The 26,802-nt window shown below is 46.7% G+C and overlaps 1 protein-coding gene across 2 annotated transcripts in view; it reads left to right on the top strand.

Moving 5' to 3' along the window:
* Positions 1-26,802, top strand: part of PSME4 (proteasome activator subunit 4) — a 214,173-nt gene that overhangs the window by 172,302 nt on the left and 15,069 nt on the right. For both annotated transcript variants that reach the window (XM_034764386.1, XM_034764385.1), the window contains 2 exons: positions 8,237-8,365; positions 10,196-10,351. In XM_034764386.1, coding sequence (XP_034620277.1) covers positions 8,237-8,365; positions 10,196-10,351 — 285 coding nt within the window. The remainder of the gene's footprint in view (positions 1-8,236; positions 8,366-10,195; positions 10,352-26,802) is intronic.

The following is a 26,802-nucleotide window of genomic DNA, read 5'->3' as shown; positions in this document are numbered from 1 at the left end:
AACGGCTCCCTTCGAGGGCAAGCCAGCCAGGAGAGCCTCCCGGAAGGCGAGTAAAGACCGCTGTTCTCCAGAGCCACCCACTTACAAGAGGGCTGAACAGAAGTATTTTATCCCAGCGAAGGGGTTCGAATACTTGTACACTCACCCGCCCCGTGGGTCATTGGTCGTTTTTGCGGCCAACACGAAAGACAAGTAAGGGCAATCTAGTTCCACCCCCAAAAATAAGGAGACCAAGAGACTGGACCTTTTCGAGAGAAAAATTTATTCAACTGCCAGTCTCGAGTTCAGAGTCACAAACCACTAGGCTCTTTTGGGGAGATATAGCTTTAATTTATCGGACTCCCTCCATAAGTTTAAGGACTCCATGCCCCAGGATGTGTCCCAAGAATTCGGGGCCCTTGTTGAGGAGGGTACAACAGCAGATCGGTTTTCCCCCCCCCAAATGGCATGGGATGCAGTCAATTTGGCGACCAGGGTGGTAATCTCAGCAGTGATCATAAGGCGCAGTTCCTGGCTTCGGACCCCTGCCCCGTCCCCATCGCTAACTCTGGTTTCCAACACCTCAGACCTGGGCTGGAGAGCACACCTGGACAAGCTCAGTACACAAGGCCGCTGGTTGGGAGTCAACCACTCCCTTCACATAAATGTCAGGGAGCTCAGAGCAGTTCGCTTGGCCTGTCAGGCTTTTCAGTCCCACTTACAAGGTAAGTTGGTTCAAGTCCTGACAGACAACACCGCTATGATGTTTTATATCAACAAGCACAGGAGAGCCAGGTCGTCAGCCCTTTGCCAGGAAGCCCTCTGGCTCTGGGACTTCTGTGTGCAGCATGCCATTCATCTTGTGGCAGCAAACCTCCCCTGTACCAGGAACATATTAGCAGATCACCTCAGCAGAGCCTTTTCATCTCGCCACGAATGGTCACTCCACCCCGAAACGGTCAGCAGGATCTTCCGAAAGTGGAGATTTCCCCAGGTGGATTTATTCGCAACTCACCAGAACAGGAAATCCCACCTGTTCTGCTCATTTCAGGGGATCGACAGGGGCTCAGTGTTGGACGCCTTCTTACTCCCGTGGTTGGGGGCTCTGATGTACGCTTTCCCACAGAGTCCTCATGAAGATCAAGCAGGACGCCAAAGTTATCCTGATAGCCCTGGCTTGGCCTTGCCAACACTGGTTCAGCACGCTGATGGATCTGCCAGTAATGACCCCACTGCAGCTGCCCCTCTGGCTGGATCTCCTATTCCAGAATCACGGCAGGCTCCTGCACCCGAATCTAGCAGTGCTGTACCTAACAGCTTGGTTGCTGCATGGTTGAATGCTAAAAAGCAGGAGTGCTCGACCCGCATCCAGTAGGGCCTACTGGATAGTAGAAAGCCCTCCACTAGAGCAACCTACCTGGCCAAATGGAAATGATTCACTTGCTGGGCCTAGGCCCAATGGTTAGGCCTGAACAGACCTCTCTACAGGCAATCTTGGACTACCTTATGCATCTCAAGCTCCAGGGCTTATCCCTTTCATCAGTTAAGGTCCTCTTGGCCACCATATCAGCCTTTCACCCTCCATTCCAGGGCAGGTCGGTCTTCGCTTATAACATAACTGTCCATTTCTTGAAAGGTCTGGAGCAACTCTACCCTCAGATCCAGAACCCTGTCCCTTGGTGGGACCTGAATCTGGTGCCCAGGCAGTTCATGAGAGCTCTCTTCGAGCTCTTGGCATCCTGTTCCCTTCTTCTACTCTCCTGGAAGGTGACATTCCTGGTGGCAATAACTTCTGCCCGAAGGGTCTCCGAGATTAGGACACTTACCTCGGAGCAGCCCTATATGGTAATTTTCAAGGACAAGGTCCAGCTGCAGCCTCATCCGGCTTTCCTGCCCAAGGTGGTTTCACACGAGCCGGGACATATTTTTGCTAGTTTTCTTCCCAAAGCGTCATAAATCTGAGGAGGAATGTAGGTTGCACTCCCTGGACATCAGGTGAGCGCTATCTTTCTACATCCAAAGGACCAAACCGATTTTGCTATGATCAGGCAAAAGTGCCTCCACCAGCGATTCTAATCACCCACTCATCTACAGCGCAAGCCTCGGCAACGGCCTTCCAGGCCCATTTGCCAATTCCAGATATCTACAGGGCTGCCACCTGGTTGTCCAGTCACAAGTTCACATCTCACTATGCGCTTACCCAGCAAGCCCGAGATGACACTGACTTCAGTAGAGTAGTATTACAAATCGCACATCTGTGAACTCCAAGCCCACCTCCGAGGATACTGCTTGTGAGTCACCTGAAATGGAATCAATATGAGCAAGCACTCCAAGCAGAAAAAACGGTTACCCACCTTTTCGTAACTGTTGTTCTTTGAGATGTGTTGCTCATGTCCATTCCATTACCCGCCCTCCTGCTCCCTCTGTCAGAGTTGCCGGCAAGAGGGAACTAAAAGGGCGAAGGACCATCAGCAGCTGATATACTGACGCATGAGCGTGGCACTCCAGAGGGCACCACAGCTGACCCTACAAATACTGCTCAGGCAAAAGTCTCCGACAGCTGTGACTATGGGTGAGCACACATCTAGAATGGAATGGACATGAGCAACACATCTCGAAGGTCAACAGTTACAAAAAGGTAGGTAACCGTTTTTTCCTCGGCCACTTTACAGTTTCATATTGCCACTTACCAGGCATTCATGGCAAAATACGATTACACAAATTACAATAAACTGAATGACTTTATTGATAAGTTGCCAGAGAGTCATCGGGAATCCTTCAAGGCCATCATTCAGGAGTCACAACTGGTGACAAAAACATCACTGCAGTTGCCCCTCAATGCCGCCAACATGGCAGCCTGTCTCATCACAGCTCCCTCCACACCTTAAAGGATTCCAGGGCCACCCTCAGGTCGCTGAGACTCTACATGCTGGGACAAAAGAGATCTTTTAGCCCCCAGTCCCAACACAGACCTTATTCCTCTCAATTCCCATCACAGCACCATTATGAACCACAAAGAAAAAGGGAAAATTCCCAAAACATAAGTCGTCTGGTCCACAGTCTTCAACCCAGCCCCTGCCTCTCAGCACCACTTTTGATGGGCAGGTCGAGGCACCACAAGACCACTCCCCACTACTGTCTATGGCCATGCACCCATTTGGCCATCATTTGTCAGGGTTCCAAAGTGCCTGGAAACGCATAATGTTGAACAGATGGGTCCTAGAGGTCGTCCAATCCAGGTACTCCATCCACTTCACTTTTCTACCCCCTCTACAACACTCTACCCTGTCACTCTTCAGGGACCCTTCTCATGAGAGTCTGCTGCAACAGGAGATAGATTGACTCTTCCAGTTAGGAGCTATAGAACCAGTTCCTCACATCTACAAGGCCAGGGGTTCTATTCTTGTTACTTCCTAATACCCCAAAGGGAGGGAGGTTGGAGACCCATACTGGACCTCAGAGCTCTCAACAAGTCTTCAAAGCTCAGAAGTTCAAGATGGTCACCTTATCGATGATCATTCCATCTCTGGAACAGGGAGACTGGTTTTCAGGACTTCATCTACAGGATGTCTACTTTCACATTTCAGTAGTACTGTCTCACAGACGATTTCTCAGATTCACTGTGGGATACGCCATTACCAATACAGAGTCCTCCCCTTCAGACGCTTATCAGTCCCTGTTTTCTAAGTTCTCTCAATGGTAGCCGCTCATGTATGTTCACAAGGGATAATGATCTATCCTTACCTGGACGATTGTCTTCTCAGAACCCGATCACTCCAGGAGGCTCATTGAGCCATCAACACCACTATACATTTGTTTACAGAACTGGGCTTTCAGATCAACAACCTGAAGTTGACCCTCATGCCAGTGCAACACCTGGAATTCATGGGGATCGACCTGGATGCTCTACAGGCCAACCTTCCTACTTCAACACAGGTTCCTATCCCTGGTCTCACTCATAGACACAACTCAATGCAGTCCTCCAGTACCAGCCAGACTCTGCTTCCAACTGTTGGGGCATATGGCAGTGGGCACGGTTGTGATACTGTATGCCAGACTCCACATGCAATGCCTCCAACTATGATTCAGTTCAGTTTACAGGCTGAACAAAGACAGTCTGGACAAGCCACTGTCACTACCTACCATGATCAAAAACTCCTTGGACTGGTAGAAGAACCTAGCCAATGTATGCGAAGGAATCCCCTTCACACAGAGGTCACCATCATTGCTCCTTACCATCGATGCATCACTCAGCTAATGGTCACCTGTGGAGATATCTCTACACATCAGTCACCTCAAACTGAGAGCGGTCAGGAATGCCTTCACCTATTTCCTCTCGCTGATAGCAGGATCACATACAAAGATCCTAATAGACAACATAGTGTGCATGTACTACATTTGCCGGGGAGGGACCAGGTCACCCTCCCTATGCACAGAAGCAATTAAATTATGGAATTGGTGCATCTCTCACAACATCACCTTGTCCATGGTTTCCCTCCTGGGCACACAGAACTCAATAGCAGACAACTTCAGTTGCAAATTCATGCACGATCACAAGTGGGAGATGCATCCATCAGTACTCAATCACTTTTTCACATGATGGGTAACACCATCCACAGAGCTTGAACAAGAAGTGGCCACACTACTGCTCAAGGACCAGCACTCTCTGGGACAAGGACTTTCTTTATGCCTTGCCTCTATTTCCTCTACTGTCAAAGGGACTAAGTTTCTAATTACTCCTACTTGGCTAAGACAGACCTGGTACCTTACCTGACACAGCTCGCGATGTGCCTTCCAATCTCCCTTCCAACCATTTTACATCTCCTCTCACAAGATAAAGGGTATACCCTACATCTCTACTTTGGGATTCTCTGCCTCAAAGCATGGCTCCTGCATGGTTCCAGCATCTAGAAAGTTGATGCTCAAAGGAAGTACAAGAGGTTCTAATACACAGTAGAAAGTCCTCCCCATGACTCTTAAAGTCAGTATTGTCCCTAAGCTCTCTTAGGGTCCATCTAGCAGCTGTCACAGCTTTTCAACAACCCATAGAAGGGTACCCAATCGCACCCAACCACTAAAAAGTTCCTTAAGGGTATAATAAACTTCTTCCCTCAATCTCGACTCCTACCCCCTCTTGGGACCTAAACCTGGTACTGAAAGGGCTGACTAGGCCCCCCTTTGAACCCATCGCCATTGTGTGACGATGCACTCCATATGATTTTATGAAAATATGCTAATGTGTGTGAATATAATGTAACTAGAATATGCTTCATGCAAAAAGTCTCTTGTGAGGTATCATTACAAAGCTTATAATCTACTGAATGTTATCATTCTATTTGTATAAATGTATCATTCTTATATCTGAAACTACAAATATGAACTATAACTCTGAGGTCCTATTGTAATTATGCAAAGTGTGGGCCATTAATGGTGGTTTGGAATCTTGATGGTTCTGTTTACTTGCAAGCCTTCCTGTGAGTCAGGCCAGGAGCCATGAAGGCTTGGGGTCTCTCAGGACATGTGACCATGTCACCTGGTACTGGAATCCATCTTAAAGCAGGTGCTTTTCCATTTAGAAGGAGGGGTGGGGACCGAGAGAGACAAAAGATTCCCGACTTGTGCCAAAGTTATATAAAGGGGAGGAACAGAACAAAGGAGGTTCAAGTCATGAGAAATTCCCTAGTTATCACCTGAGCTGGAGCTAACAAGAACTGTACCAGGGGAAAGGATTGGGCCCAGACTAGGAAGGAGTCCAGTCTGTTAAAGAAGCTTATTGGAACATCTCTGAGGGTGAGATTTTATCTGTAATCAGTTTTTTAATGTATTAGGCTTAGACTTACATGTTTTGTTTTATTTTGCTTGGTAACTTATTTTGTTCTATCTGTATTACTTGGAACCACTTCAATCCTACTTTTTATACTTAATAAAATCACTTTTGCTTATTAATTAACCCAGAATAAGTAAGAAAGACCTGGGGGAGCAAACAGCTGTGCATATCTCGCTATCAGTGTTATAGAGGGCGGACAATTTGAGTTTACCATGTATAAGCTTTATACAGAGTAAAACAGATTCATTTGGGGTTTGGATCCCATTGGGAGCTGGGGGTCCAGGTGCTGGAGACAGGAGCACTTCTTAAGCTGTTTTCAATTAAGTCTGCACCTTTGGCACGTGTGGTTCAGACCCTGGGTCTGTGTTGGAGCAGACTGGCGTGTCTAGCTCAGCAAGGCAGGGTTCTGGAGGCCCAAACTGGCAGAGAAAATGGGCTCAGAGGTAGTCTCAGCATATCAGGTGACAGTCTCAAGGGGGTTTCTGTTATCAAACCCGTCACAGCCACCTGTTCGCTAATGTACCTATCAGTGAAAACAGCCTTCCTGATAGCGGTTACCTCAGTTAGAAGAATAAGGGAGATAGCAGCTTTGATGGCGCATCCCCCCTACACAGTATTCTTTCCAGACAAGCTTACACTCAGGCCACATCCAAAATTCATCCCTAAGGTAACCTCCCCTTTTCACATGAATCAGTCAATCCACCTTACAATCATCTACTGCAAGCCTCACCAAGACAATAAGGGAGGCTATACTACATAACTTAGATGTTAGGAGAGCTCTAGCATTCTACAAAGCCTTCAGGAAATCCCCATGACTCTTCCTCTCTGTGATGGAAAGATCCAAGAGCTCAGCAGGATCAGCCAAAAGACTCTGTAAGTGGGTCTCGAATTGCATCAGACAGTGCTACCAAATTCATAATCTCGCACACGCATGATCCGGACATATTCCACAAGATCGATCTCCTCATTTGTTGCTTTTTTCAAGGATGTCCCTGTCTCAGACATCTGTAGAGCAGAGACATGGACGTCAGGCCACACCTTGCAGAACACTATGCAGTCACTTTGGATTCTGCCTCTGATGCCATGTTTGGCTCCACAGTACTTGTCATCTCTAACTGACCCCACTCTGAAGTCCCAGCCCTCGAAAAGGGGTACTGCTCAGGAGTCACCTGCACTGGAGCACCCATAGGGATACTACTTGAAATTACTCACCTGGTGCAGTAATGATGGTTCTTCGAAGATGTGTATCCCTATGGGTGCTCCACAACCCGCCCTTCTTCCCTCTGCTTCGGAGTTCTCGTTATGACTCCATGGTAAAGAAGGAACTGAGGACAGTTACCCCCCACATGCTGGCTAGCTTGTGGCGCAGCACACCCAATGGATACTGCAACCAAAGTTCTCCAATCAGCAATGCAGGGACGCAGACACACCTACAGTGGAGCACCCATAAGGACACACATCTCGAAGAATCTTCGTTACTGTATAAGGTGAATAACTTCTTTTGTGTCAGAGATCTTCAGTGAAAGATATCCTCCACATGTAAGAACAACCTTTAAAACATTGTCATCTCTTCTCAATCAGATGAATTATTAGTGCATCTGTTGTTTTGCCAATGGTACTGCAACCAGCAGTTTTCAAATTCAGCCATTATTTTCATTCCAAACCTTGTACAAAGGAAAAGGAGAGAGCCTCTGAAGGAAACAGCCTGGTATCTGAGGAGTTTGAGTTCCCAGAGGTGAGAGTAGGACATGTTGAACCTCTCAGCAGACAGCCTAAAAGGGAAAACCACACACTGTGGATGACCCAGACTGAGAGAGTTCTGTAGTCTCAGGTCCATTTTTCCTCATCTTTCCTCTATCAACCCGCAAAGGACTTCTCTACTGCTGGAGACAGCAACAGCTGACCTCTGTGGGCTAGCAAACTCTTCTTATACCAGTGGTGATCTGAACAAAAAGTTCTTGTGTGATTATCTACTGGCAGGGCGGAATTATACCCAAGTGTCTGGACTGGCTTAGAGGATATGAAAGAGAAACTTAGTTGGGTATGGAAAATTCTGTGTTAAACAGCCATCTACTTTATATCCTTCCTTGGAATGTTAAAAACATTTTTTCAAACTTTTGCCTAACACCTTAAAGACACTCATTTACCTTACTTAACAAATTTAGACCACTTGAGCATTTATAGGTAGATAAATTGTACATGTTAAAATATAGAAATTTTAAACTTTCCTAGACACACACACAAGTAAATAGGACCCTTGATGACTGACCCAGTTTTAATCTTTACTACTGAGTTATTAAAACAAATATTTTCCCCCTTGGATAACGTATTAATTTCATGCAAAGAAGTTTTAATCTTTTTTCTTTCTTTCAGGATTTTTTTTTTTAGCAACAAATATTTAATTCTTCCTGTTTTCTTCGTCTTTTGTAGATTGCACCAGTAGAAAATGACAATAGCTATGATGAACTCAAAAGAGATGCTAAGATGTGTTTATCACTAATGTCTCAGGGATTGCTATATCCTCAACAAGTGCCTTTGGTACTCCAGGTGCTAAAACAAGTGAGTCTGATCTACATTGTTTAAATGAATGCACATCACTTTAAAACCTGTTGAGCTTGTTATTCATACGAGGTAACTTGAGTTAACAGTTATGAAACAAAGTATTTCTTATTTCCTGACAGTGCTACATGTACAAAGGTCTTCTGCGGTTTTTGAAATGATTTGTTGCTTATATTCTTTGAGTCTGTATAGTGATACTGTTGCCAGTATAACTACTTTATTCGTTCATTTCTATATTAAAGTGGGATACATATCACCAAAATCATGATGAATGTTTAAGTACTTAGTTAAACTCTTGATTGCAGTATAGTAATTCGCTGTACACCAGCCAAAAAGGCAGCACTAATGAGACTGCTAACTGCTTTTGCTTTGTAATAAATTCCGTGTTAGTGTTTGGTCATCAGGAACAATAATCTGGAACAGAATTAATTTTGTAAATTGGCTTTTTTATCAGCTTCCAGGTTTGTTTGTTTTGTTTTGTTTTGTTTTTGCCAAGCAGAAATACATACTAATAAAGCATTGCACTCTTTATAAAGAAAGGATTGTTTGTTCACTAAAAATTATACCCGGTGTTTGAAAGTATAGTTATCTGAAGCAGAAAAATATTAAATTTACATTTAGGTTCCTATGAGTATAAATCCTGTAAGGGGAAAACACATGAATGTTATAAATGTTTCACATTTTGTTTTTAACAGAATACTATCACAAAAAAGCTCTGTTCCCAGTTTTATTTTTTTCATTTGTCAAATATTTGACCCGGATGGGGTGTAAAATTTATTTTAAGAGCTAAAAATAAGTAAGGGTTTAGTAACAAGTCAACTTAAAATAAAAATGTCACTTTGAAAGGGACATAGTTAAGGCTAAGATTTAGTCATGGGTATTTTTAGTAAAAGTCATGGATCGGTCACGGGTAATAAACAAAAATTCACGGCCCCGTGACGAGTCCATGACTTGTACTGTATACCCCTGACTTAATCTTGGGGGGCTTTGGGGGCACTGCTGGTGCTGGGGGAGGGCTCTGGGGACCTCTGTAGCAGACTCGCCGCCTTAGACGTCATCAACTGGAAATCTGTTCTACCTCAAAAACAAGTTGAAATGTAGTTTCAGAATGCAGCATGTTCTCTTGGGTCCCCCTCTTATTTTTTGTGGTTTTACAATGGTATTTTTCTGCTAAAATGTATGTCTATCCCACTTATAACTTTGTGAAAGACCCACACAAATGAAAAGGAAAACAGACTATACAGAGAAATGGAGAAACTGATTGTATACAAAGTGCTATCAAATGCACAAAGTAAAAAAAAATTGAGCAAATAGATTTTTTCCTTGAAGCTTTTAACCTTCATCTACTCTAGAAAAATCACCCATTGCTGAAAATGGGTGTCAGCAATGGATGCAGTCAAAGTGGTGGTACTAGTTCAACTTTCACCCATTGTTTACATCTTTTGTCAGTAACAAGCATTTTTTTCATAATTAAAGTCCACTATACAGACAATTGCAATGCAAAGTTGAGCATAACTAACCTTTTTGGCAGCTTAGAAAAGGCTGGTATCTGAGGTCATGAACAAATCAGAAGGAGTGATCTGTTTAGTTTCTCAGTTATATATCCAGTACTACAAATATTAAGTATTTAGATGCTTTTGAAATTTAGCCTAAAAGAACATAAACAAAACAAAGCTGACTATAAGGGGGGAAACAACTTTTATGAGTAACTTGCTACAGTAGCACAAAAGGTTTAAGTAATGGTATATGACAATATTTAGAATAAATCAAATGGCTTGTCTACATGCCCTTGTTTTTAATTCTAACTGTTTAACCTTTGTTGCTTTACAGACAGCAAGAAGCAGTTCTTGGCATGCTAAGTACACAATACTGACCTACCTCCAAACTATGGTATTTTATAACCTCTTTATCTTCCTCAACAATGAAGAAGCAGTCAATGACATAAGATGGTTGGTTATAAAACTTTTGGAAGATGAACAGCTTGAGGTAAAAATGAAGTTATACCTATTCCCATGTATTTTGACTTTCAGTGAAAGACATTGAATGTGAATAAAAGAAGCAGAACTGAATTTTTTTATATTTATTTTTATATATCTAGTTTCTTGCCTCTTACTGTGTAACTTCATACAAAGAAAGTTTTTTCCATATTTAGCAGTAATAGAAAATGCATTTGTTTAGTTTCTTGAATATATATTAAAAATGCTAACTTGTATAGAATTATATTCTATATAAAATTCTACTTTCAACAGGAAAACAAAATTATTCCAGAAGGCTTTTCATTAGCAATAATAAAATGGCACAAGCCTCACAATGATTTCTGTCCTGTTTTAAATACAATTGGAACAGAGATAGTATCATTACAGTACTAAGGACAACATGGGTATGAGTAGAAAACTCAGCCTTCACATTTAAAATGCATTTCTACTCTAAAATCTGAGTATGTAAAAATAACACTTTCTTACTCAGCAGGTGGTTCCTGTGTGTAGTATCGGGATAGCCGTGTTAGTCTGTATCCACAAAAACAACAAGGAGTCCGGTGGCACCTTAAAGACTAACAGATTTATTTGGGCATAAGCTTTCGTGCATCAGAAGAAGTGAGGTTTTTTACCTACGAAAGCTTATGCCCAAATAAATCTGTTAGTCTTTAAGGTGCCACTGGACTCCTTGATGTACCTGTGTGTATTCATTCACATCAGCTGATTATAGTGACAAAAGTAAGTTTATACTACATTTGACTTAAGTTGGCAATCCTGGCTCTGCAGTATTATGAGCAAGTGAACTGGACTCTGTGTAGGCTCATACATCAGAAGTAAGTTCCTATTGCAGAACCAAATTCTTCCCTCAGTTCTGAATGTCTTCAGTAGGGTAGCACAGATATAATTTGAAGATAATGGAGTTGCACACATCTGAGGGCAGAATTTGTCTTGCAGAACTGTTATTACTGATGTGATGCATGAGTAATTTAAAAAACAAAAACAAAAAACCCAAGCCTGACTCAGATTCTAGGTTGAGTCTGCAGGACTGACTGTTAGAAAAAAACATTTTTTTACTTTTAAATGGAAGGCACTGAAATATAGAAACATAACTTCACAATGGCCTTTTTATAAAGTTTATTTTCAGAGTAGAAATACACTTTAAATATCTTCCATTTATCACCACTATTGAAGTAATTTTTAGTTTTGTGTCTTTGAGAGATTATCAGTGTTACTAGGATTTTCCAGAAGTATAGTCGGACTGAGGCCATGTCTACACTACAAAGTTAAGTTGACATCAAGCCTCTGATTTAAGCAAGTTGATCTTGCGTGTCAGCACTACGCTCATTGTGTCGGTGGAGTGCATCCTCACTAGCAGGGTTTGTATCAATGCATGGAGCACTGCACTGTGGGTAGCTATCCAACAGTGCACATAGCTAAGTGGAATTTTGGGTTGGGCTTGCAATGCCTTATGAGACCAAAACATTGGCGCAGTTGGTTATGGGAACATGGCATTAGCCTCCCATGATGCACTTACGTCCCTCCCTGAAATCAGCGGCAAACAAACCAAGCCTTTTTCGCAAGCCTGAGTTCTTCTTCGAGTGCTTGCTTATATCGATTCCAATTAGGTGTGCGCGCGCTGCGTGCACGATCGTCGGAGAATTTTCTACCCTAGCAACACCCGGCGGGTCGGCTGTGGAGCCCCCTAGAGTGGCGCCTTCATGGCGCTGGATATATACCCCAGCCGACCCGGCGCCCCCTCAGTTCCTTCTTACCGCCCCTGACGGTCGTTGGAACTGTGGAGCGCGGCATAGCTGTTCTCCACTCTCCCTAGCTATTCCGTTTTGTAGATAGTTGTAGTTATAGTTGTAGTTGTTATATAGTTAGATAGTTGTTCAGTTTACTCTATTAATAGTTGTTATATAGTTAAAGGGGATTAAGGGGGTTGTTCTTTCCCCCTTTTTCCCCCGGCGCGTAGCCGGGCTCATGCCCAAGGCTCCCGGCTTTAAGCAGTGCGCGTCCTGCACTAAGCCTATGCCCACAAGTGACCCGCACGACTCGTGTCTGAAGTGCCTGGGAGAGTCCCATCAAACAGATAAGTGTAAGATCTGTAAGGCCTTCAGACCGAGAACCAAAAAGGAGTGGGACTTTCGGCTTCGACAACTCCTCATGGAGGCGGCACTTAGCCCGGACGCTCCATCGGCGCGTCAAGCCCCAGCGCCAAGCGCCTCGGTGCGCAGTGCCCCGGCGGCACCAACTGCCCCAGCACCGCGAGTGGTGTCGGACAAGCCTCCGCGGCACCGGACCCCTTCGGCACCGCACCCGCCGCAAGTGCCTCGGCGCCGATCGTTATCACCGGGACATAAGAAATCCCGTAAGGCGCAGGAGACTTCCGTCCTGAAGACGCCGGCCCCCCCGGTGCCGGGGGTAGAGCCGCGTCCACCGGCGGAGCACCAAAAGCAGGTGCCTCCGGCACCGTCGACTCCGGCTCCGAGGCCGTTGAATCCGGTGCAGACGGGATCACCACCGCGATCAGTGGTGGGACCGTGCCTCCCGTCGACCTTTGCGACGGCGAGAGACTTGATTGCTCTCACGGAGCCGGCACCGCCACAACCACCGGCACCGTTGGCCCCTCGTCCGGTGCAATCCAGGGGGAAACCCGCCTTGATGCGCCCACCATCTCAAGGACTGGAACCTCGGCACCGATCCAGGTCCCGAAGCAGGTCCCGACGCCGCTCGCAGTCCCGGCACCGAATATCACCTCGGCACCGGTCGTACTCGCGGCTAAGATCATCATCGCGGCACCGTTCTACGTCCCGGCACCGTTATGATCGTCGGTACCGTTCGACATCGAGACGTAGTTCCCGGCACCGATACGAGCGACGCTCGACGTCGAGGGGCCGCTCCCGACACCGGGCCTACTCGAGATCGCCGTCCAGGTCCAGGTCGGACTCTCGGCACCGACGCGGTTATCGGCACCGATCCCGATCTCGGCACCGCTCACCGGCACCGCATAGAGACAGATCGTCTCCAGACCGGCACCGTACGGCACCGTACCTCCCAGAGCTCATCTCAGCGCGGTCGGCACCACCATGGCCTTCGAGATCGGTGTCTCGCTCCTCAGATGGGGCATCGAGATCGGCATACCCCCTCAGGGGCAGGCCGATGAACCGGACATGGGCCACTGGTAGGAGATAGCGGAGGATCCCACTCAAGGTCCTTCGCACTGGTCGTTCTGGACCCCGTGGGCGTACCACCAGGCACAAGGGGCTCCACCACCATCAGCCTCTCGCTCGGTGCACTCCGAGAGAAGGGCCCCAGAGTCCACCATCTCTTGCCCTCCTCCAGGGGGCATGGAGGCTTCCGTGCCCGCACCACCTGACGTCCTGGACCCAGGGGCAGGTGATGCTCCGCTCCAGGGCTCATTGGACCAGGACCCGCCCTTGGATCCCTTACCACCTGAGGCATCTTCCTCATCTTCCCCAGATGAGGCAGTGGCGGGCACGTCGAGCACAGGTCCACCCCCGATAGATCTCCGGGCACACCAGGACCTATTACGTAGGGTGGCGCGTAATATGGACCTACAAGCAGAGGAGATAGTGGAGGTGCAGGACCCCATTGTAAACATCCTCTCTGCGGATGCCCCATCCAGAGTGGCGTTGCCCCTGATCCGTACGATCCAGGCTAACGCCAATACGATATGGCAAACTCCTGCCTCTATTCCACCCACTGCCAGAGGCGTGGAAAGAAAATACTTTGTCCCCTCAAAGGACTATGAGTACTTGTATACTCATCCCCAGCCATGTTCACTGGTGGTGTCATCAGTGAATGCAAGGGAGCGCCACGGTCAACAGGCCGCAGCGCCCAAATCGAAGGAAGCTAAGCGCCTCGATTTGTTTGGGCGTAAGGTTTATTCAGCCGGGGGGTTACAACTTAGAGCGGCTAACCAGCAGGCGCTCCTGAGCCGCTATAACTTTAATTCCTGGAACTCTATGGGGAAGTTCAAGGAATTGGTCCCCCAAGACTCCAGGGAAGAGTTTGGGGCCTTAGTGGAGGAGGGTAAGAAGGTGGCACGGACCTCCTTACAGGCCTCCTTGGACATAGCAGACTCGGCTGCGAGAACCCTGGCTTCAGGTATCGCTATGCGGAGAATCTCCTGGCTCCAGGTTTCGGGTTTGCCTCCGGAACTGCAGCAAACCCTGCAGGATTTACCCTTTGAGGGACACGGATTGTTTTCAGATAAGACGGACTCTCGTCTGCAGAGCCTCAAGGACTCGAGAACAATCATGCGCTCCCTGGGGATGCATGTTGCGGGTCCCCAGCGCAGGCCATTTAGGCCCCAGCCTCAGCGATTCTACCCCCCCCCCCCACCTAGTCAGAGACAGGACTCTGCCAGAAGGCAGGGGCGAGGTGGTAGGAGAAGGTTGACCGGCCCTCAACCCGGTCAGAACCAGGGGCCACCTAGACCACCTTCAGGCCCCAGGCAGAACTTTTGAAGGTGCGGTCGAGGACAGCGCCCCAGTCACCCTTCAGGATCCAACCTCCTCCTTTCGGGATCGCCTCTCCCATTTCCACCGTGCTTGGTCCCTTATAACCTCGGACCGTTGGGTCCTTCACACGGTGGAGAGGGGATACGCTCTCCAGTTTTCTTCATCCCCTCCCTGTCCCTCTTCAGGGACCCTTCTCACGAGCAACTTCTTATACAGGAGGTTTCTACGCTCCTATCTATGGGGGCCATCGAGGAGGTTCCATTAGAGTTAAGGGGCAGGGGATTTTATTCCCGCTACTTCCTGATCCCCAAGTCCAAAGGGGGTCTGCGACCCATCTTAGACTTACGCGGACTCAACAAATTCGTAGTAAAGTTGAAGTTCCGCATGGTCTCATTGGGGACCATTATCCCTTCCCTGGATCCTGGAGACTGGTTCGCCGCCCTCGACATGAAGGACGCATACTTCCATATAGCAATCTACCCGCCTCACAGGCGCTTCCTACGCTTTGTGGTAAACAAGGTGCATTACCAATTTGCAGTCCTTCCCTTCGGCCTATCCTCGGCCCCAAGGGTGTTCACAAAATGTATGGCCGTCGTGGCGGCAGACCTTCGTCGGCAAGGGATACAGGTGTTCCCGTATCTAGACGACTGGCTGGTACGCGGTCGCACGAGAGAGCAAGTTCAAGCTCACGTCCACATAATAGTGCACACATTCAACGAGTTGGGCATCCTACTCAACGAGGAGAAATCCACTCTAGAGCCTACCCAGAGAATAGAATTTATTGGCGCAGTCCTAGACTCCGAACGTGCACAAGCTATCCTACCAGACAATCGCTTTCATACCATCACGAGCCTCATTCAAGGGCTCAGGGCCTTCCCAACTACCACGGTGAGGTCCTGCCTTACCCTGCTGGGTCACATGGCTTCTTGCACGTACGTAACCAGGCATGCCAGACTTCGGCTTCGCCCACTCCAGACCTGGGTGTCATCGGTATACCGCCCATATCGGGACAGCCTGAACATGGTGATCACGGTCCCGAACTCGGTCCTGACCTCCCTCACCTGGTGGCTAGATCACAGTGTGGTTTGCGAGGGGATGCCGTTTCACGCCCCACAACCCTCTCTGCACCTGGTCACAGACGCTTTATCTCTGGGTTGGGGTGCCCATCTCAACAAACACCATACCCAGGGCCTGTGGACTGCACCCCAGCTATCCCTGCACATCAATGTTCGGGAACTGATGGCGGTGCGCTTGGCGTGCCAAGCATTTCTCAATCTCCTACGTGGCCGCTGTGTGTTAGTTCTCATCGACAACACCACGGCCATGTTTTACATCAACAGGCAAGGAGGAGCACATTCGTCGACTCTATGCCAAGAGGCGATTCGCCTATGGGACTTCTGCATCGCCCACTCAATCCATCTCATGGCATCGTTCCTCCCTGGAGTCCAGAACACTTTAGCGGACCGACTCAGCAGGTCCTTTCAGACGCACGAGTGGTCTATCCGTCCGGACATCATCTATTCCGTTTTCCAGAGGTGGGGGTTTCCCCAGGTAGACCTGTTTGCATCTCGAGCCAACAGGAAGTGCCACGTGTTTTGCTCCCTACAAGGGCGAGCTCCGGGCTCTCTCTCGGATGCGTTTCTCCTCCCCTGGAAAGACCACCTGTTTTTACGCCTTCCCTCCATTTCCTCTGGTCCACAAGGTGCTGCTCAAATTACGCAGAGACCAGGCACAAGTAATTCTAGTCGCTCCAGCGTGGCCGAGACAACACTGGTACACCACACTGTTAGAGCTCTCGGTTCAGACACCGATCCCGCTCCCGTTGTGTCCAGATCTCATCTCTCAGGACCACGGCCGACTACGTCATCCCGACCTACAATCACTCCACCTCACGGCGTGGTTGCTCCATGGTTTACCCAGGCAGAGCAGCAATGCTCGCACTCTGTCCAGCAGATTCTGCTGAGCAGTAGGAAGCCTTCAACACGGACCACGTACTTGGCCAAGTGGAAGCGGTTCTCCTGTTGGTGCGAACAACGAGCCACGTCCCCATTACAGGCACCTATTCCTCTCATATTGGAATATCTCCTCTCCCTAAAACGGCAGGGTTTGGCGATATCTTCAATTAGAGTTCACCTGGCCGCTATATCGGCCTTTCACCCGGGGGAACTCGCGTCCTCGGTATTCTCTAACCCGATGGTCATTAGATTCCTTAAGGGCTTAGACCGGATGTACCCACAACAACGTCAGCCCGTTCTGACGTGGGATCTCAACCTGGTTCTCTCCAAGCTCACAGGTCCTCCATTCGAGCCACTGGCCACCTGTTCACTTCTGTACCTATCCTGGAAGACAGCCTTCCTCGTAGCCATCACCTCAGCAAGGCGCGTTTCTGAACTCAGGGCGCTTACATCCGAGCCCCCTTACACAGTTTTCCATAAGGATAAAGTGCAGCTTCGTCCACATCCTGCCTTTCTTCCTAAGGTGGTCTCTCCATTTCACATGAATCAGGATATATTTCTCCCAGTCTTCCATCCTAAACCACATGCTACTCGCCATGACCAGCGTTTGCATTCTTTGGACGTACGCAGGGCCCTGGCTTTCTATATTGACCGCACGAGGCACTTTAGAAAGACGACGCAACTCTTTGTTGCAGTGGCCAACCGAATGAAAGGCTTACCGGTCTCCTCACAACGCCTATCCTCCTGGACCACGTCTTGCATCTGGACTTGCTATGACCTGGCAGGTGTCTCAACACCGCACCTCACCGCTCACTCCACGAGGGCCCAAGCTTCCTCGACTGCTTTCCTGGCTCAAGTTCCGATCCAGGACATTTGTAGAGCTGCAGTTTGGTCATCAGTCCACACATTTACAGCTCACTACGCACTGGTACAGCAGTCCAGGGACGATGCTGCATTCGGATCAGCGGTTTTGCACACAGCAATGTCTCACTCCGACCCCACCACCTAGGTAAGGCTTGGGAGTCACCTAATTGGAATCGATATGAGCAAGCACTCGAAGAAGAAAAGACGGTTACTCACCGTTGTAACTGTTGTTCTTTGAGATGTGTTGCTCATATCCATTCCAAACCCGCCCCTCTTCCCCACTGTCGGAGTAGCCGGCAAGAAGGAACTGAGGGGGCGCCGGGTCGGCTGGGGTATATATCCAGCGCCATGAAGGCGCCACTCTAGGAGGCTCCACAGCCGACCCGTCGGGTGTTGCTAGGGTAGAAAATTCTCCGACGATTGTGCACGCGGTGCACGCACACCTAATTGGAATGGATATGAGCAACACATCTCAAAGAACAACAGTTACAACGGTGAGTAACCGTCTTTTACCCGCGCAGATGCCATAGCATGATAAGCATAGACCCTGCTCAGTTGTACACTGTGGTTGTGAGCATTACAAACACCTTGCATCTTATCATGCAGTATTTACATAGCCGATATAGGAGCCGCCACGCGGAGCAGTGTGATGCCACACAACCAGCCCTGCTGAAAGACATAGAGCGGAGCAATTCACAGTTGCTGGTGACAGTCACGCGACACCTTGACAGGGTTGAGTGCCACTTCTGGACCCAGGAAACAAGCACTGACTGGTGGGGCCACATTGTTATGCAGCTATGGGAAGACGAGCAGTGGCTGCAGAACTTTTGATTGTGTAAGGCCACGTTCCAGGATCTGTGTGAAGAGCTTTCGTCAGCCCTGAAGCGCAGCAATACTAAAATGAGTTGCTCTGACAGTGGAGAAGCGAATGGCGATAGCTGTGTGGAAACTTGCAATGCCCGACTGCTACCAGTCAGTGGGGCATCAATTTGGAGTGGATAAATCTACCGTGTGATCTGTTGTGATCCAAGTTTGCAGGGCCATTAACAGACTTCTGCTAAGAAAGATAGTGACTCTGGGCAACATGCAGGATGTAGTGGATCATTTTTCCACGATGGGGTTCCCTAACTGCGGTGGGGTGATAGACAGAATGCATATCCCTATGTTGGCACCAGACCACCTTCCCAAAGAGTACATAAGGTGAAAGGGGGACTTCTCAATGGTGTTACAAGAGCTGGTGGATCACGGGTTGTTTCACCGACTTCAACATGGGATAGTCGGGAAAGGTGCATGACGCACTTATCTTTAGGAACACAGATCTGTTCAGAAAATTGCAAGCAGAGACTTTCTTTCCAGACTGCAAAATAACCATTGGTAATGTTGAAATGCCAATCGTGATCCTGGGAGATCCAGACTACTCCTTATTCCCATGGCTTATGAAGCCGTACACAGGCAGCCTGGACAGTGATAAGGACCGATTCAATCATAGGCTGAACAAGTGCAGAATGGTGATCAAATGTGCCTTTGGACATTTAAAGGTCACTGGTGTTGTTTGCTTACTAGGTTAGACCTCAGTGAAAGCAATTTCCCCATTGTTATTGCTGCCTGCTACATGTTCCATAATATCTGTGAAACAAAGTGAGAAAAGTTTCTGCCGGGGTGGGGGTTGATGCAGATTGCCTGGCAGCCAATTTTGAGCAGCCAGACACCAGGGCAATAAGAAGAGCACATCGAGGGGCTTTGCGTCTCCATGAGGCTTTGAAAACCAGTTTCAGCAATGAGCCAGAGTAATGTGACACTTATCTATGTTGTTTCTTACCAGACTGTCCCATCCATTGCATTTTGTCCCCTGTAAACTCCACCCCCACCAACCACCGTGTGTTGAATGAAGAAAGAGCTTTTTCTCGTCAATCCGTTAAGTTTTATTATGCACACAAACACAGAGAGACAGCTAAGAAAAGTAAGATAACCTGGGCAAAAGGGCTGATAACACTGTGGGGGGAGAAACAAGGAAAGCTTGCTTACAGATGCACTGCAATAACAATCGAAGGTGTGGGAATGGGCGCCTTCTGATCCTTGTATCCTCCCCTGGTGTTGAGTGCCATGGATACCGAACTCCCCATCCCTCCCGCCTCATAGGACAGTTTGGGGAGGAGGATGTAGACCTGGGCGCTGATGGCAGCAAGTTCAGCATAGGGACTCTAGCATGCATCTGTCTTTCTTGAACCTCAACATGTCTGATTGCTCCTCCTTCTGCAGCATCTCTTTCTGTGTGACACACTCTTGTTCCCTGCATGCTCTCCTGTCCTCCCTGTCCATGTCCAGGTTCTCAGACAGTGTAGTCATCCATGCTCTGAGCTCCGTCTTGTCACTCTCAGAGGTGTGCATTAACTCATTGAACATGTCCTCCCAAGTCTTCTTTTTCTGCCTTGTAATCTGGGAAAGTCTTTGTCACGGTGTGGAGGATGCGCCGATGGACAAGGTTTCAGCTGCAAGGAATGCAAAGCACTAGGGTAGTATTGACAAGGCATACATTGTTTCTGGTGCAAGTTTAATTTTTTTTTATTAAAAAAATACCCCTCAGTACACGCTCTTGCAAGAGTCGGTTTGCTGCTCTAGCCATGGTGAGTACAGCCATGAGGAATGGGCGAGAGGTCTTGTGCAGCTGCTTTTGTGACACATCCTTGGGATCACAGGGTGGAACTTGAGAAAAGTCTCCTTTCCCTTAGCAACCTGGATGGTGCTTGAGGACAGGCACTAGTGTAAAGCTCCCCAAATAGTTTATTTTTTAACAAACCCCGATGCCAACTCTGTCCACATATCTATTCAAGTGACATCATCATAGGACCTAATCACATCAGCCATACCATCAGGGGCTCGTTCACCTGCACATCTACCAATGTGATATATGCCATCATGTGCCAGCAATGCCCCTCTGCCATGTACATTGGCCAAACCGGACAGTCTCTACGCAAAAGAATTAATGGACACAAATCTGATATCAGGAATCAAAATACTCAAAAACCAGTGGGAGAACACTTTAACCTGTCTGGTCATTCAGTGACAGACCTGCGGGTGGCTATATTACAACAGAAAAACTTCAAAAACAGACTCCAAAGAGAGACTGCAGAGCTAGAATTGATATGCAAACTAGACACAATCAACTCCGGTTTGAATAAGGACTGGGAATGGCTGAGCCATTACAAACATTGACTCTGTCTCCCCTTGTAAGTACTCTCACACTTATTATCAAACTGTCTGAACTGGGCTAGCTTGATTATCACTTCAAAAGTTTTTTTTTTTTTTTCCCTCTTAATTAATTGGCCTCTCAGAGTTGGTAAGACAACTCCCACCTGTTTATGCTCTCTCTGTGTGTGTGTATATATATCTCCTCAATATATGTTCCATTCTATATGCATCCGAAGAAGTGGGCTGTAGTCCACGAAAGCTTATGCTCTAATAAATTTGTTAGTCTCTAAGGTGCCACAAGTACTCCTAAACCTTTTTGGAAATCCACTCAGCTCTTTATAGCCATTGCAGAGTGAAAGGCCGGCCAGTCTCAGCACACAGAATCTCATGGTAGATCACTTCCTGTATCCGCACATGCTACAACCTAGCAAAGGTCCCAGCTCCTCCACTGACAGCCCTTTCTACAAGAGCCTCAAGCATCATCGGCTGCGTTCGTGGCCCAAGTTCTGATTCAGGACATTTGTAGGGCAGCGACATAGTCGTCAGTCCACACTTTTGCATCCCACTATGCCATCACCCTGCAAGCTAAAGACAATGTGGGTTTCGGCCAAGCAGTGTTACAGTCAGTGTGCCGATGAACTCCAAACATTCCACTGGTGCAGCTGCTTGGGAGTCACCTACATTGGAATGGACATGAGCAAGCACTCTAGAAAAAACGGTTATTAGCCTTCTGTAACTACTGTTCTTCGAGATGTGTTGCTCAATGTCCATTCCAAACCTCCCCTCCCCCCCCCACCCTTTTGTTGGAGTTAGCTGGCAAGAAGGAACTGAGGGGGCAGCAGGTCGGTGGGACCCTGTATACCACCGCTATGAGGTGTGACTCCAGGGGGCACCAGAGCCAACCCAACCGATACCGCTGAGGGGAAAACTTTCCGGCAGCGGTGTTTGGAGCAAGTAGACACCTACATTGGAATGGACATGAGCAACACATCTTGAACAACAGTTACAGAAAGTTAGTAACTGTTTTTTTTCAAGTTCCTAAGTAACTTAAATGCATCCAGCTTAAAAGCCAGATGTTGATTTGAGAAAACATAGCATCTCATTGGAGAACAGATAGGCCATCAGTATTCTGACCATCAAAGCAGTATTCTGTGTATTAGAAATGTTGAGAAATTTGGCTTCTAGGAAACTACTAATGCTCAGGATGCACAAATCAAAGAAAGTCAAACTCAAATGGTGATTTTCATGTATGTGTGCTCTTGAGAGCACTAGTGGGTATGAATGTGAGGTGCATTACAAAGAGTGTTCATGGGAACCACAAATGTTTATCAGCAGGGCTTCTAATTTGTGAAATTCTTCTTCTCAGTAAAGCTTTTTAAATTAACATTATACTAATAATGTATTGGTTATATTAAAAAGTGTTCTATGAAATCACATGGGTGATGTGTAATATATAATTTACAATGCAGAATCATAGTGAGAAATGTTAATGTTTCAGCCAGAACTGAGCCCTTTCACCTCTGGTCCCCAAATACCACTTCGTTCTATCTCTTATTTGCAAAGGACAGCTTATCCATAATGCCTAACTAAAAGTTCATTTTCATGTAACATGTTTCTCTTCCTGGAAGGGCAAGAGGATGCTCTTGTGTAAAATCTGTTTTAAAATTGGGGTCAAAAGTCTCACTATTATGAAAATCTAAGCTGTGAAAGGTGAATTGCAAGTAATTTTTGAAACATAAATATAGAATTAATATTTCAAATTGTGTGAGATTGCACCTTGTATTTAAAGAACAGCACTTTAACCCTCTGCTCCCAGTGCACTGGCTCCATTCTCCAGCAGGTCTCTTCGATGTCACTACATGTTATAGTATTACAGTAAAACAAGAGCTGTGAGCCTATATAACTTGTTATCCTTACTAATCAAAGCATTCATCACATAATCCCACGTTTACATAATTTACAAAAATTGCTGTTCACTTTTAATAGTTAAATAGATTTGCAAATAATTAGATAAAACATATGTCCTTGAACTGCAAGGTAGAAATCAGCAAAAGCTATTTTGTGTAATAATCTCTTGCAATCATGTTGTTACCATGGAAACCTTACTTTACTGTAGCAGTAATCTTGCTTTTTCATTATAAGAATTGGCAAGTTCCAGTATGTTTCAGTAATTACCATAGCATTGCTTTCATCGTGTTATGTTTAATGAGAAGGTGATTTCAGTATAGAACCTCATTTCTAATAGTCTGTATACCTTGTCTCTCTGTTCTGGGCTGAAACGTGACAGACAAGTTCTTAGTTCTGAAGTGGATTTTCAGGTTATTTTAAGTAAAAATGCTAAAATTTTTGGTTTTCCCTGCCACTTCTTTTGCCTCTCTCTTAATGGACTTTTTAAATTTCTAGTATTTCTGATGGGTTCCTCAGGAATCACTTCCACAGTTCTCAGCCCAGCCCTCATGTTTGCAGTTTTGCTGTAGCTGTGTTGGTCCCAGCACATGAGAGAGACAAGGTGGATGAGGTAATATCTTTTTTTGGACCAACTTCTGTTGCTTGAAGGGACAAACTTTCAGGCTTCATAGAGCTCTTCCTCAGGTCTGGAAAAGGAATCTAGCATGTCCAAGCTAAATGCAAGGTGGGACAGACTTAGCATAAGCACTTTGTAGATGACCACTTAAAATGAAATGGGCAATTAACACCTCTGCAGTGCAGGACAATGGCGGGTACATAGGCAGCAGGGTGTGTTACAAGTTGTTGTAATGGGCCATAAAACCCATGTCCTAGGCTTTGTCTATACTACACAGTTCTGTTGACAAAAGTCAGGTTTTGTGGTCAAAGCAGTGGAGGTATGCACACTACAGTGCTACTTCTGCTGACAAAACTCTTGTTTTGCCCAAAAAATAAAACCACCTTGACAAGAGGCGTAGAACTTTTTGCGACAAAGTTACATCAACAAAGTGCCAGTGTAGATACCCCACTTGTTTATGTCGCTGTAAATGACCTCCAGAAGATATCCCACAATGCCTAACCTGACCACTCTCATTAGCAGTTCGAACTCTGCTGCCCTACACCCAGGTACATAGGCATCCGCCCCTCCCCCTTTAAAGGCCAGGGAATTTTTGAAATTCCACTTCCTGTTTGCTTAGTGTGGACAGCTCCATGAAGCAAATGCTCTCCCGCTTGGAGCACACCTGAATTGCTGGATTTGCTGGCACTGTGGCGAGAGGAGGCTGTGCAGTCCCAGCTCCGCTCCATTCATAGGAACTTTGATACCTATGGGCAGATTTCTCGTGGCTTGTTGGATAAGAGCTACGAACGGGACACGCATCGGTGCTGTGTGAAGATAAAGTAGCTGAGGCAGGTGTACCAGAAGGCAAGGGAGGCAAACCATCGCTCTGGTGCTGCACCGAAGGCTTGCCACTTCTATAAGGAGCTGGGTGTCACCTCAGCAGCGACCCCACCTTCATTGCCAAGAGACCTGGGGATACTGTGGGGGGGGGGGGGGCGGGGGGACTGGAGACAGCGGACAGCAGACTCAACCCTAAGGACAAAGTGGTGGACAAGGGGGTCGAGTTGTATGACAAGATGGGACAGTTGACAGGGTTGTCTAGTACCATGGTGAGCCAGGACCTCTTCTCCACCCAGGGACAGTGAGAAAGTGATTGATATGTTGAGAGGTGTATTTTACAATAATGATTCTTTGCTGTGTGTGAACTAACAATCATACTTCTGTAGAAGCACAAGAAACAATACACAGATGTGATATTCACAAATCGGCAGAGCGCCTCTGCCAGATAAGGAAGTGACCAAGGCAGAGCAGAGAGGACATGATCCAAGGGGTGCTTCAATCCTCAGAAGCCATAAAAAGAGAATGCAGGGAGTGGAGAGAGACCCGGAAGGAAAAATTTAAAATGGAAAGGCAGGACTGAAAGAAGAGTGAGGAGTGCATTGTAAAGGACCAGGAGCGGATGATAAAAGCGATGAAGGAGCAAACAGAGATGTTGAAGTCCCTAATCACTCTCCAGGCAGAACACATGCATGCTTCCCTCCCACCTCAGCTGATACAGAACTGCTTTCCATGCCCTCCCCAAACTCCTCCCTTGCAACTTCCCAGAACATCTCAGTACCCCATTCACGCCACCCCCATCGGTCAGCTTCCAAAATGATAGCTGGACTTACACACAGCTACGAAAGTCTATACTGCCCTTCATTGTTATCAGCCTTCCCACCAAGCCTTTCATGTGTGTTGTTAATTGGTATTTAATAAAAACAAACTCTCTGAAAGATAACCAATCTTTATTTGTCTCCTACATGTGGTGGTTGCTGTTGTTAATGATACATAGTGGTGATCATTTGCTGACTACAAATCCCAGTCAGGAATTATCACAATTTTCATGCAAGTCAGCAAGTTAACAAAGCATGGCAGAGTGCTGTATAGAAAGACTTACATAACTAGAGCTCATTATCAAAATACCGCCTCAAAACCTCTCTGATTCGAATAGCCCCCAGTTGTGCCCCTCTAATAGCGCTGGTATCTGTCTGCTCCATTCCGGGGGAAACTTTTCACCCTTAGCCTCACAAATATTATGGACTATCAGCACGCTGCTATGACCATGGGAATGTTTTCCTCGTTTTGGTATAACCTGGCATAAAGTCAGCACAAGTGTATTTTTTAGTCTGCCAAAGGCGCATTCCACAGTCCACTGTGTTCAGCTGCTCCATGAATGCCAGAAGTAATCTGGTGGTGGTTCTTTCCATGACACACAGCAGGTCAGGCAACTCTGATTCCTGTTCAGATTGGGTGCTTATGATATACTGCATGACTATCTGCAGTGTATTCATAACAGTGACCACAACAGTAGAGAGTGGCGCGGGATCATCCTTTCACACAAAGATGGTGGGTGCAAAATAAACAGGCCATTGAAAAATGCCGCAAAATGCAGTCGGAAGCCCGTGAATGCTGGGACAGAAAGAACTGCATCATGGGACGATTCACTCCGCTGTCCCACAACTCCTAGCTGCAGAAGGTGTCAAGTAGGACCATGCACTGCTCTCCTTGTCGATGCTGCAGTACCAAGTGTGGATGCACTCTGCTGACAGAAGGAGCATAGTGTAAACATGCACAAGCAATTTAATAATTCCCATTTTGATTGTTGGCTTAACTTGCGTCGACAAAACTCTGTAGTGCAGACAAGGACCGAGTTGGTCTCTCTGTGAAACTTGAAAGCTTGTCCCTTCCACCAACAGAAGTTGGTCGAATAAAAGATATTACCTCATCCACCATATTTTTTTTAGGTATCATGGTAGATGACCAAAGGAGCATAAACTCTAGTGTAATACCATGGCTCAGGATCCTTGGAAGGATCCTTGGAGAAATATAGAGTAAAAGTAGGGAGGTGATATTGCCTGTAGCGTTGATGAGACCACTACTGAAATACTATATCCACTTCTGGTGTCCACACTTAAAAAGGATGTTGGGAAAAGTTGAAAAGGATTCAGGGAAGAGCTACAAGAATTATCTGAGGTCTGGAAAATACATCTTACAATGAGAAGCTAAAGGACTTCAGTCTATAGTTTATTGAAGAGAAGCTTAAACATGACTTGATCATGGTTTCAAAGTACCCACAAGGAGAAAATATCTGGATTCTTTAATCTAGCAGACAAAGGTATTTAAAAAAAAAATCTATTGACTAGAAAGCTGAAGTTAGCTTAAAAAAAAAAACTGGAAGTTCAGCACAGATTTTTCAGTGAGGGCAATGAACCATTGGAACATCTTATCAAGGGATTCAGAGTAGCAGCCGTGTTAGTCTATCCGCAAAAAGAACAGGAATACTTGTGGCACCTTAGAGACTAACAAATTTATTAGAGCATAAGCTTTCGTATGCATCCAAAGAAGTGGGCTGTCGCCCACGAAAGCTTATGCTCTAATAAATTTGTTAGTCTCTAAGGTGCCACAAGTACTCCTGTTC

Source organism: Trachemys scripta, chromosome 3 (genome assembly GCF_013100865.1).
Source record: "Trachemys scripta elegans isolate TJP31775 chromosome 3, CAS_Tse_1.0, whole genome shotgun sequence".
NCBI lineage: Eukaryota > Metazoa > Chordata > Testudines > Emydidae > Trachemys > Trachemys scripta.
Note: the sequence above shows the minus strand (reverse complement) of the source record. Positions and strands in the feature narration are given on the sequence as shown.